Below are 12,529 nucleotides of genomic sequence, written 5' to 3'. Positions count from 1 at the left end.
TCACTCCACATCAGTTTGTGGAGGTCTTTCCAGTTGGTATGGAAATCAAGGAGTTTATCATTTCTTACAGCACAATAGTATTCCATCACCATTATACCACAATTTGTTCAGCCATTCCTCAATTGAGGGACACCCCCTCATTTTCTAATTTTTTGTCACCACAAAGAGTGTGGCTATGAATATTTTTGCACAAGAATTTTTCCCTATTATCTCTTTGATATATAAACCTATTAGTGGTATTACTGGATCAAAGGGTTTGCATTCTTATAAAGCCCTTTGGACATAATGCCAACTTGTCTGTAATTATTTTAAATTGAATTTCTCTTTCTATTTTTTTCCTGCTTGTATAATGGAAAAATTTAGGAATTGTTTCATGTTTCAATTTAGTCTGGAGACAAATTGAAAATTATAGTCATTAATTTATTTTTGATAATAAGTAGCTCTTGTATAAGCCTAAGAATGTTTTATCATTTTGGAGGTTCTGTTTAAGAGCATAATTTAAAATCACTAGTTATAATTACATATACTTAATATAATTCTTTACTTTTTAACAGGTTCAAGGAAAAGACCCTTCTGTGGATATTACTCAGGATCTTGTGGATGAATCCGAAGAGGAACGTTTTGATGATATGTCATCACCAGGTTTAGAATTGCCATCTTGTGAATTAAGTCGACTTGAGGAAATTGCTGAACTTGTGGCATCTTCTTTACCTTCCCCCCTTCGTCGTGAAAAACTCGCACTAGCACTGGAAAATGAGGGCTATATTAAAAAGCTCTTAGAACTTTTTCATGTGTGTGAGGACTTGGAAAATATTGAAGGACTACACCACTTATACGAAATTATCAAGGGAATCTTCCTCTTGAATCGAACTGCACTTTTTGAAGTTATGTTTTCTGAGGAATGTATAATGGATGTAATTGGCTGTCTAGAATATGATCCTTCTCTATCACAGCCACGGAAACACAGGGAATTTCTTACAAAAACAGCCAAATTTAAAGAGGTGATTCCTATATCAGATCCTGAGCTAAAGCAGAAAATTCATCAAACTTATAGAGTTCAGTATATACAAGATATGGTTCTACCCACCCCTTCAGTTTTTGAGGAAAATATGTTATCAACACTTCATTCCTTCATTTTTTTTAATAAAGTGGAAATTGTTGGTATGTTGCAGGTGAGTCAGATCAACAATTTAACATGTTGACTTTGTCTACTTTTCATTGGACACAAGACAGAATTTGTTTTAAAAGAAAACCTAAAAAGACGTCCTATTTAATTGGAGCCTTTTACTAGTGCATAATAGCTCTTATAAATAATTTCCTTTTTTTCAAATAACCGGTTTTTGCACTTGATATTTTGCATTTTGGGCAGCGCAATAATTATAATTTTAAAATATATTTCTAAGGAATATTTCTATAATTTCTAAGGAATTTCTATAAATTTAACTATACTCGTAAAATGGTGCCATATCACGGTAGAACAAAAGTTATTATTACTTGGTACCTTTTTGTTTAGCTGGGCATTTTGGACTGGGTCCCATAAACATCTTAAATTCAGCATGTCCAAAACAGAGTTCATTATCTTTGCCCCAAAACCCTCCCCTCTTCTGAACTTCTCTGTTACTATTAAAAGTACTACCTTGTTGTCATCCCCGATTCTTCTTTTCTTGCTCATTCCTCAGATCCATTCAGTTGCCAAATCTACTTTCTTTACAACTTCTCACTTGTCTCCTTTTATCCACTCAAACATCCACCACCATAGTTCAATCCCACATCACTTTTTCTGGGGCTGTTGCAGTAGTTTTCTATTTGATTTCCATGTCTCAGGTCTCTTTTTACTCCAATTTGTCCTTTGCTCAGCTACAAAATTAATTTTCTGACTATGTCATCCTTCTACTACTCAGTAAAATTCAATGACTCCCTCTTATTTCCAGATCCTTTAATTACCATTTAAAACTCTTCACAACTTGATCCCTTTAATCATCCCACATTATTCTCCATTCCACATATTCTTTGAACCATCCACACTAGGCCTTTAGTTGTTGCTCACAACGGATCATTCCATCTCCTCTCTTCTCTCTGCCTTTGGTACTACCTTATCTATCACTCAAGTCTCGGATGCTTTATTTCTTAAACTTCTGCCTAAGGATGCACAGCTTCTTTTAAGACTCAGCTCAAGCATCACTGCCAGAAGGCCTTTTCCAACTTTGTCCTATCTCTTGAGATTATCTTATATTTATTTTGTATATTTTGATTTTGTCTCTTCTGTTAGAATGTGAGATTCTTGAAGACAAGGACCTTTTTTGCTTTTTCTTTGTATCACCATTGTTTTGCACATTTTTTGGCACAGAGTAAGTGCTTAGTGCCTATTGGCTAATCGATTAAACTGTATACTTTTCAGGATTTCTTGATTAAAAGGTTTGAACATTTTCTTCTCTTTTCTAGAATAAAATCACATTGCTTTCCAGAATGGCTGGACCAATGAGTAACTGCTAATTGTATATGAGTTTGTCTATATTCCTGTAGCTCTTTCAGTATTGACCTTTTCCATCTTTGCATCTTTTTGTTTGGGGATGAGGTAAAATCTCAAAGTTGTTTTTACCTAGTTAATATTTTTTTAAAATTTTTATTTTGAATATTTCCCCTTAGTTACATATTTCATGTTCTTTCCCTCTCCCCCAATCCTCCCTTACCCTTAGCCAACACACAATTCCACTGGGTTTTACATGTATCATTGATCAAGACCTAATTCCATATTACTGATAGTTGGGCTAGAGTTATCATTTAGTGTCTACATCCCCAATACTTTCCCCATCAGCCCATGTGTTCAAGTAGTTGTTTTTCTTTGTTTCTCTTCCCACAGTTCTTCCTCTGAATGTGGTTAGTTTTCTTTCTCATAAGTCCCTCAGCCTTGCTCTAGTTGAGAAGTCCATTATGTTCAATTGTCTGGTTAATAATTTTCAACACTGCTTTTGAGAACTTTTTATGCCTTTTGACTTAGATCTGTCTATTGAGGAATAGCTCATTATTTTTGCGTGTGTGTGTGTATGTATAATGTGTGTTTATATGCATGCATATTTGTGTTCATTTCATATATATCTTGGATATCAGACTTAACAGATTTGTTCCACACACCCTCTCCCTAAATCCTCAGCCCTTCTCCCATTTCAAGCTGTTTTGATTTTGTTTGTACAAAGTCTTTTACATTTCATGCAGCCAGAATTATCTGTTTTATTTTTTGTGATCTCTGTCCTTTGTAGCCATAGTTTTAAAAGATATATATTCATTTTCCTCCAACTTTTTGTGATATGACCTTTTAGATTTAAATCATGCCCTTTTGGAATTTATTGTGTGGTAAGAAGCTTGTCTTAACCTATTTTTTGCCAACTGCTCTCTACTTCTCTCAGTAGTTCTTAGCAAGCCTTTTCTCTGTGTTTATTAACCTTCTTGACCTCTCTATAGCATTTGACAGTGTCTTTCATTTACTGCATGTTTTCTTCTCTCTTTTCATGACATTACTCTCATTTTTCTACCTCCTTGTCTGATAATTCTTAAAATCCTCTGCTGGATTTTCTTCTAGGTTATATCTACTAAGCATGAGTGTTCCTCCTGGCCCTATTCTGTTTTCTCTATCTTATTTCACTTAGAGGTGCCATTAATTATCACAGTTACTCTCTCTATGCCAATGATTCTTAGATCTATTTATCTAACACTAAAATTTCTTCTGACCTCTTTTTTGTCTCCTACTTACCTATTGGACATCTCAGTTTAAATATCCAATAAAAATCTTAAACTTGGCTTATCTAGAGCAGAACTCATTCTCTTCTATCTTCCCTAAAAGGCATCACCAACCTCCCAGTCACTCACGATCACAACTTCGGTGTTATCCTCAATTCTTTACTCACACTCACCCCATATGTCCATTCTGTCACCAAGCCTTAACTTTTCTGCCTTTGTAACAGTGCCTTGTATTATACATCTCCTCTCCTGACAGTCACTACCCTAATACAAGCCCTCAGTTCCTCATAAGTGATGCTATTGTAATAGTCTTCTGATTAGTCTCCCTGCCTCAAATCTTTTCCCCCTATAGTCTATCCTCTATTCAGCTGCCAAAGCAATTTTCCTAAAAGAAAAATTTGCTTTTCTCTCATTGATTCTAGTAGCTCCCTATTAATTGTTAGAATCAACTATAAAATCCTTTGTTTGACTTTAATAGCATGGACCCTTACTATCTTCAGTCTTCTTATACTTTACACCTATTTCTACATACTCTTGATTATGCAGCAACACTAGCTTTTTACTGTTCCGGGTACAGCACATTCCATTTTCCATTTTCTAACTCCAGGCTTTTTCATTGGCTGTCCCTCATGCCTGTAATGCTCTCCTTCCTCACTTCTACCTCTTGGTTCCCCTGGCTTCCTTCAAAACTCAGCTCAAATCCCACTTCCTCAGAGGTCTTATCAAGCTCACCTTCACCCCTCACTGCTAGTATTTACACTTTAAGATTAAGATCCTACTTACTATTTTAAATTCTTTTTGTGTGCATTGTTATCTGCACATTATCATCCCCATTAGTCTGAACTCCTTGAGGGGAAGGACTATTTTTGCCTCCCTTTGCATCTCTAACCATTAGTTCAGTGCCTGGAAGTTCTTCATAACTTGGCCTCTTAATTTAATAAGGCACTTAAATAATAGTTGTTATTGTTGATGGTGATATTTGATCATTTAGATGATTTTTAGCAATGTGGGCACTAGTTATGACATTCTAAAAATAATATGTCTAAATTATTTGGAATAAATGAAAAATACATCTTAAATACAATTTTCCAGCAGTCGTGTATGCACATGCCACCTAACCCAGCCCATACCTGAACAAAGAATTCCCTCTATAGCTTAACAGACTATCCAGTTATCCAGCTTTAGTTTGAAAACCTCCACTGAGGAAGAACCCACAACTTCCAAAGCAACTAAGTCTACTTTTGAAGAACTCTAGATTTTTTTTTTTTTAAGAACTTTTTCCTTATTTCATTTTCCATTCATTGCCTTTAGTGCTTTCTGGAGCCAAATATAATAAACATAATCCCTTTCCTACTTTAAAGCCTTTTAGATACTTAGATGTTATAGCCTAGCTAGATTTTTTTCCCTGGCTAAAATATCCTTACTTCAGCTAATCCTTATATGGTATAAGTCTTTAAAACCCTGGTAATTTTCTTCTGAGCATTCTCCAGCTTATCAATGCCTTTGTAAAATGTGGCATCCAAAACTAAACATAGTATTCTTGTTGTGCTCAAACCAGTAAAATACAACTATCATCTCCCTAGTCCTGGACGCTATGCTTTCTTGGCTACTACTTTACCCTGTTGGCTCAGTAAGATTGCAATTCATTAAGACCCCTATATCTTTTCCAGATGAACTGCTATGTTCTCTTTCTCCTCTTGTATTGGTGACATTAATTTTTTTAAAACTTGTGTTAAAGACTATCAGTGTTAAATTTTATCCTATAATGATAATGAATTATGCTGCCTAGGCACCTTCAGAAGAGACCTGACAGTAGATTAGATGTACACAGTGAGTCATATATTCTCAGATATAGACAGTGTGTTGATTTATTTTGTGTGAATTTAAAAAACTACATACACACATATATGTATTTTTAAATTAAAGCTTTTACTTTTTGAGGAAAGGGTATTTGTGGATATAATTAGGGCCACTGGTAGTGATGGGGTAGTGTAAATGAAATGTGGAAAATACAGAGGAGAACAGATGGAAGTTCAAAAAGATACTTCAGTAAATGGAGAGCAATGTTAAAACTATCATATTGTGTATACTTTTATTTTAATAGTGTGCAATAGTTTGTGTAATATATGATCCTTTTTCTGATTTTTTTTAATAAGGAAATACTTGTTTGTTGATCATAAGATAAAAAAGAAAGAAAACTTTGTCTTATTTAATTTAGGTCAATTTTTTAGCTTGTTGAAATCTTTTTTCAATCCTGTCATCTAGTGTTCTTAGCTATCCTTATTTTTCTGTCATCTTCAAACTTGATGAGTTAGCTCTCTGTGTGATTAACCTTAAAGTATTTGATAAAAAATTTTTTATAGCTAGTAACAGAGTGGGATATGTTTTATTGAATTTTAATTTAGGGGTCACCTAGGTGACTTACTAGATAGACTAGGCCCTAGACATTTCCTAGCTGTGTGGCTCTGGGCAAGTCACTTAACCCCTATTGCCTACCTCTTGGTACTCTTCTACCTTGGAATCAATACACAGTATTGATTTTAAGATGAAAGGTAAGGGTTTTAAAAAAATCTTTTTAAAAGTTTAGTTAAACTGATAGATTTGGGGGTTTGGGATTATTTTCCCAGAAAATGATGATTCTGTTTAAAAAGTACAACTCAGTCAGCTAGAGATTTAAACAAGTTTATGTTATTTGATGAAATTGGCATTTAGTTGCATTTACACTACTATCCTTTTCTATGGTAGTAATTTATATTGTAGCTACTATCTTAAGATTGTATTTTAAGCATTAATTTTTAATGGTCATCATTTGGTATTATAGGAAGATGAAAAATTTTTGACAGATTTGTTCGCACAACTAACAGATGAAGCAACAGATGAAGAAAAAAGACAAGAATTGGTAAGAAATTATGTGTTATGAAAATAATGTAAACAATTAACTTTTTTTTTTTTTTTTTTTTTTTGTTATTTCACTAATATTTTTTCTTAATTTCAGGTTAATTTTCTTAAAGAGTTCTGTGCATTTTCCCAAACATTACAGCCCCAAAACAGAGATGCTTTTTTTAAGACATTGTCAAGTATGGGCATTCTACCAGCTTTAGAAGTCATCCTTGTAAGTTTAGTTTCTTTTCTCTAAATCCCAATTGTCATAAACAGGAACCATATCTTTTAATGTGTCAGTGCTATTAAAACCTTTTAAACTGAATTTATGAAGAATTTTTTTACTTTTGGATTGGATATTTTCATATTGTCTATATAGATGGTATATTTGAATTCATTAGTTTGAACTATGGAAGCATTTATTATACACTTACTGTATATTGTGGCATACAAAAACAAGAAAACAAATTGGTCCTTACTCTTAAGGAGCTAACACTCTAAAAGGGAAGATAGAACATAAAAGGAGCAGAGATACCCATATGTGGATAACAAAGCTATTAGGGTGATTTAACAACCAAAGAGACAGTTGGAAGTGAAGTGAGGGTCCCTAAGGCAGGGACTTAGCAGTCATGCAGCCCAGAGGGCAGAGGCATCTGTAGGTAGACAAGGCAGCTTTTGGGAAGGAGGAGCACACCAGAAAGAGATCTAGAAGTGAAGAAATCTCTGAAAGCAAAAATATCAAATGGACAAAACTCTACTTGTGTTGATTACCACATATTGTTTCAGGCAAAAAAAAAATCTTGAGACTTTTACTAAATGACACTCAAATTCAAAAATATATCAATAATGATTTTTAGATAATACAATTTATTTCTAATCCTGAAACTTGGTGTCAGTTCAGCTTTTTAAATTAAAGAACAAACATTCAAAACTATAAAAAGAATGCCTGAAATATATATGTCTCCCATGTTCCATATTTTTTAGAAAAAGAAAAGTACTTTTTATCTACAGGGTATGGATGATGCACAAGTGCGAAGTGCTGCTACTGATATATTCTCATACTTGGTTGAATATAATCCATCCATGGTACGAGAGTTTGTCATGCAGGAGGCACAACAGAACGATGATGTAAGTAAGAAGTTAACAGAGCAAAAAATAACCAACAAGGTAAATATTATTTGCACTAATAGTAAATATTTCTTAAAGATTTAAGTACTAGCTATTTTTAAATGGGAAAGAGGACAGAGTATAGGCCTACCTAGCCAGTGGTAAAGGAATCAAATATTATCTCTGCCTTTGTACAAAATTAATACTTTTGGGGTTCCCTAGTTGTTAATGTATGTTGTCATTTTAAAACACTTGAGAATCAGGTTTTGTTTCTTATTCTGCCATTCATTTGCTTTCTTGCCTTGTCCTTATCATTTAATCAGTTTGAATTGTGCTTATGAAAATTATTAATAATGTGACAAGGAAAATTTGCAGTTGTCAGGAATATATTCCTAAAATAATTTATAAAATTTCTAAAAGAAGCATTTAAGAACTTTAATGGCATTTCTGATTCTGCTGGCCTTACCAATAGAGAGGAAATAGGTTGTTTTTTTATCTCTTGAAGTAATAGAGAATGTCTGTAAACTATTCTTTCTTTTCTTCAGTATCACTATTCTTTTGGCAGAATGTCCCTTTGTCAATTTTAATAAGAGTTAAAATAAGCTAGAGTTTATTTTGAATGCTCTTAAATTTGTTAACTTTTATTTTCCTGTTTAATTGTGAATCATTTCTCCTTGTTAATCCTAGGAACTACTCATTTGGGGGACCTTTAAAAATATCTTTAAATTATTGTTAAACTTTTATGTTTAGAATTTTATTTAATCAGTGGCATTAAGTATTTAAACTATATAGTTTGATTTTCTTTAGAAGTCAGTTGGTCTTTAGAACTGAGTTATTAGTATTAATTATTGCTACAGACTACATAATAATATATAACTCAAGCAAGTATTTATTAAGTACTTGTAATATATGGGGCACTGTGGAAAGCAGGTTATACCTATTCCTTTTGACATCATAGTTGTTCCTTAATGTATCTAATGTGCTCTTAGCATCCATTCCATATAGCATACATACCTACTCCCATCATCTACCCTCAGTTCTGCCTTGCTTTGTAAGCAAAGCTGTCTTGTTTCTTCTCATGGTATGCAAGAGTGAGCAGAATTATTTTTCTACTGTATCTTCCTATCCCCTTTAACTATATATATGATTTACCAGCCAGGGCTAAAAAGGGGGGGGCACTATGGGACAACGAGGTACCTATAGTGAATAGAGCCAGGCCTGGAGACAGGAGGTCCGAGATTCAAATGTGGCATCATACACTTCCTAGCTGGGTGACCCTGGGCATGTCATTTAACTCCCATTGCCTAGCCTTTACCAGTCTTCCGCCTTGGAACCATTACTTAGTCTTGATTCTAAGACAGAAGGCAAGAAATTTAAAAAAAAAAAAAAAAAAATTAAGGCCCTGAACAGATCAGCTACTAGTTTTCCATGGTGTTTTAGTAATATTAGGCAGCTGTGTGCTTATAGTCCTATTAAAGATTTAAATCAATTTCCCCTTTTATTATTTTGTGTTAAAAATAAGAGGAAAAGGATAACGAAAATTAATGCTATCATTTAAACTAATGTTTTTTCTAATGTTTTTAATATCCCTTTTATACCATAATTATGAACCTTTTTGTGTGTATTCTTCTCACCAGGATATTCTACTTATCAACCTTATTATAGAACATATGATTTGTGATACAGATCCTGAACTTGGAGGAGCAGTCCAACTTATGGGTCTGCTTCGAACTTTAGTTGACCCGGAGAACATGCTAGCCACTGCCAACGTAAGCAGCAGCTATTTTTTTGTACTTCTTAGGTTTTGTAAGCTCCACATTATCATAATATTCCTGTTCTAAGTGGTTAAACCTATGCGATTAAAGTTCATGAAAGTTTCTTTAAATTCCTTAGAAAACTGAAAAGACTGAATTTCTGGGTTTCTTCTACAAGCATTGCATGCATGTTCTTACGGCTCCCTTGCTGGCAAACACAACAGAGGAGAAACCTAGTAAAGGTAAGACGACGAGAAATAGTTTATTGTTTCTAAATTATATAATTTTGAGTTAATTATCTGTGTTAAAGTTCAAAGTAGCTTTTGAAATTTGAGTTCTAATAATTTTCCCTCAGAATATTTTCAAATTAAGATTTCATTGATTTTAAGATTAACTTTACCTTGAAAATTGAGAGTTAAAAGATATATTAGAATCACATAAGGAGAAAAGCAAAAAATATTTTTACTTATATACAACCTCTGTGTATCCATTTAAGAAACTAGAACTAAACTTCTTTGGTAAATCTTAATTATACTTCTCCTGCATTTATAAAGGCAAAATGAAGGGCAGAGGAGTAGAGGTAAAGGAGAATTTGAGTACTATTAAATAGTTTGGATAGTTGTATTGTCTTGTACTTCCCTTGTAAGGACAGTTCAGTTTTCTGATTTGTTTGGCTTTTCTCCCATTGTGCATCATTGGGCAACTTATTTGTAGTTGGAATTTTCTTTAAATTAATTGAGAATTTTAACTGAAGTTCTTAGTTAGGAGTATATTACTGAAACAGCTAGATAAAGATAGGGAAGCTAGGCCTGGAGAGAGGAGGTTTTGGGTTCAGATGTGGCTTTCAGACACTTCCTAACTACTGTATGATTCTGGGCAAGTCATTTTAAACCCAGTTATCTAGCCCATACCACTCTTCTGCCTTGGAACCAATACTTGGTATCAATTCTAAGACACAAATAAGAATTTCAAAGAGAAAAAAACAAAAGTATTATTACATATCCCAAGTATATTATTTTGTCAGAGAGATCAATATAAGGAGCACCATATTGCTTTACACCCACTTTTAAAATATAAATTTAAATACATATAAAATTTTTTTCTAAAATTGTGAATCTTGAAACTTGAATAAGCTATTTAGTTTACTTGTACTCCTATCACTTAAAAGCCAAGGTGCTTCCCTTCCTCCCCTCCCCCCCCCCCTTCCATATTTTCCTTTATTGGGTTTAGGACATTTGAGATTTTGGTGTGAAACTCTTAAGGTTCTTTTTCAGAAATGTTAATGCTGTTGTGTATGTTTAACTTACCTTCTCATATTTTAGGAGCAAAGAAATAATGTCACAATAAAGAACTTTCCATTATTACATTTATTTGTTTTAGATGACTTTCAAACTGCCCAGTTATTGGCACTTGTATTGGAATTGTTAACATTCTGCGTGGAACACCATACCTACCACATAAAGAATTACATTATTAATAAGGATATCCTGCGGAGAGTACTAGTTCTCATGGCTTCAAAGCATGCTTTCTTGGCATTATGTAAGTGTTACTTCTACTAGGTTCAACTAGTACCATAGTATAAAGGTTACTCCTGATGTCAAACAGTTTTATCCACCCCGTTCCCCCCATAATTTTAGGATAATCAATAAATGTGTATGCAAATTATTTTTTATTTTTTAGAATGGAATACTATAGTAACCACTGAATGTTGGTGGACTGAAGGCATGTTTTGTTTAATTCTAAACCCTACTACTTCCACACCTCCCACCCCACCACTTTCAATCTTATAGCATACTAAAAGCAGAGCCCCCAATCCCCTGGTACTTAGACTTTTGTTAGCAAATTCACACTTATTCAGAGTTACTTTCTCAAAACAAAAAACAAAGTACCTTCCTGCCTCTGGAACTCTCATTTCTGTCTCTCCACACCTTCTTAGTCCCTTTCTTCTTCTGCCTTCTATTCCCACCACCACCATCTTTCCATTTTACCCTGTAAAATCCTGTTCCTATCAGTAACAAATTTTCCCCTTCATCCTAAATTACTTCTTTTCATATTCTTTCCATTTCCCTGCCCACTTTCTCCAGTGCTACATTTTCCTTTAGGCCAGGTGGATTTGGCATTCTTCTTAACCATTTTTTACTTCATTTATCTTTTTTACCTTGCCCCAGATACTTGAGCTACCAGTTTTTGTTGCTCTTCCTCCTTATCAAGTTCAGTTTATAAACCAATTTCCCTTTGAATATTCTGGCCTCAAATTCATTTAGTTTCTCCAGCTCCTATGACCTATGTCTTAATTTGATCTTAACCATCCTTCATTGTTATGCAGAACTACCACCTCTATGATTCTCCAGATGGATCACAGTTTCTTATCTTTCCATTGCTCTCTTCTGCCTATTTTGTCTGTGCAAATTCTAGCCCCTGTTCTCTTAGTCTCTCATTCCTATCCATCTTCCCATTTCTTCTTTTTGTCAGTCTTGACCCAATTCAACAAAAAAATCCCTCTACCCTTAACTCCTATGACCCCCTTGTTCCATTGCTGTTCATGTGCTACCAGTCCCTGATTTACTCACATCATTTGCCTTCGTTTCTCATACTGTTCACTCTTAAAGAAAGTTGGAGAAATATAACTGAATCCAGTAGAAATGTATTTTATCAAATTTTAACTTATTACTGAATACAAATCCTTTTATTTTTTTCATACCTTTCAGTTCTTCCACTATCACTATACACATATCCCTTTTTTAACAGAATACCTTACTTTTTTTTAACTGTTATTCTACTGCAGAATTTGCTATTTTGTAGCTTCATTGTTTTTCTTCTCCCTACCTTAGAATTCTTCTATCTTGACTCATACTTTTCCTCTATTGCTGTAGGCTCAAAGGAGATGACCCATCTCTCTTGACAAGGCATGAACCCTTGATTCCATCTTTTCTCCCATTCCCCTCATATCATCTGGGAATTTTTCCCTTTTGTTCTTCCTTTATCCTTTCTTTACCCCTCCAAATCTTCAGTCTATCATACTGGCTTATTTTTAATCATCACCTGCTAACATG

General features: G+C 33.9%; 1 protein-coding gene across 6 annotated transcripts in view; it reads left to right on the top strand.

The window, feature by feature from the left end:
- The window catches only part of PPP4R3A (protein phosphatase 4 regulatory subunit 3A), a 65,502-nt gene that overhangs the window by 39,993 nt on the left and 12,980 nt on the right, over positions 1 to 12,529 (top strand). The window contains exons 4-11 of one of the 6 annotated variants that reach the window (XM_044665026.1): positions 555 to 1,172; positions 6,557 to 6,634; positions 6,731 to 6,847; positions 7,627 to 7,743; positions 9,360 to 9,491; positions 9,616 to 9,718; positions 10,294 to 10,313; positions 10,802 to 11,015. In XM_044665026.1, the coding sequence (XP_044520961.1) occupies positions 555 to 1,172; positions 6,557 to 6,634; positions 6,731 to 6,847; positions 7,627 to 7,743; positions 9,360 to 9,491; positions 9,616 to 9,718; positions 10,294 to 10,313; positions 10,802 to 11,015 (1,399 nt within the window). Of the gene's footprint in view, positions 1 to 554; positions 1,173 to 6,556; positions 6,635 to 6,730; positions 6,848 to 7,626; positions 7,783 to 9,359; positions 9,492 to 9,615; positions 9,734 to 10,293; positions 10,314 to 10,801; positions 11,016 to 12,529 lie in introns of all 6 variants that reach the window. The other 5 variants (XM_044665028.1, XM_044665029.1, XM_044665027.1 and 2 more) reach the window with 5 other exon arrangements.

Source organism: Gracilinanus agilis, chromosome 2 (assembly GCF_016433145.1).
Source record: "Gracilinanus agilis isolate LMUSP501 chromosome 2, AgileGrace, whole genome shotgun sequence".
In the NCBI taxonomy this organism is placed as follows: Eukaryota; Metazoa; Chordata; class Mammalia; order Didelphimorphia; family Didelphidae; genus Gracilinanus; species Gracilinanus agilis.
This window is presented reverse-complemented; position numbering and strand designations above follow the sequence as displayed.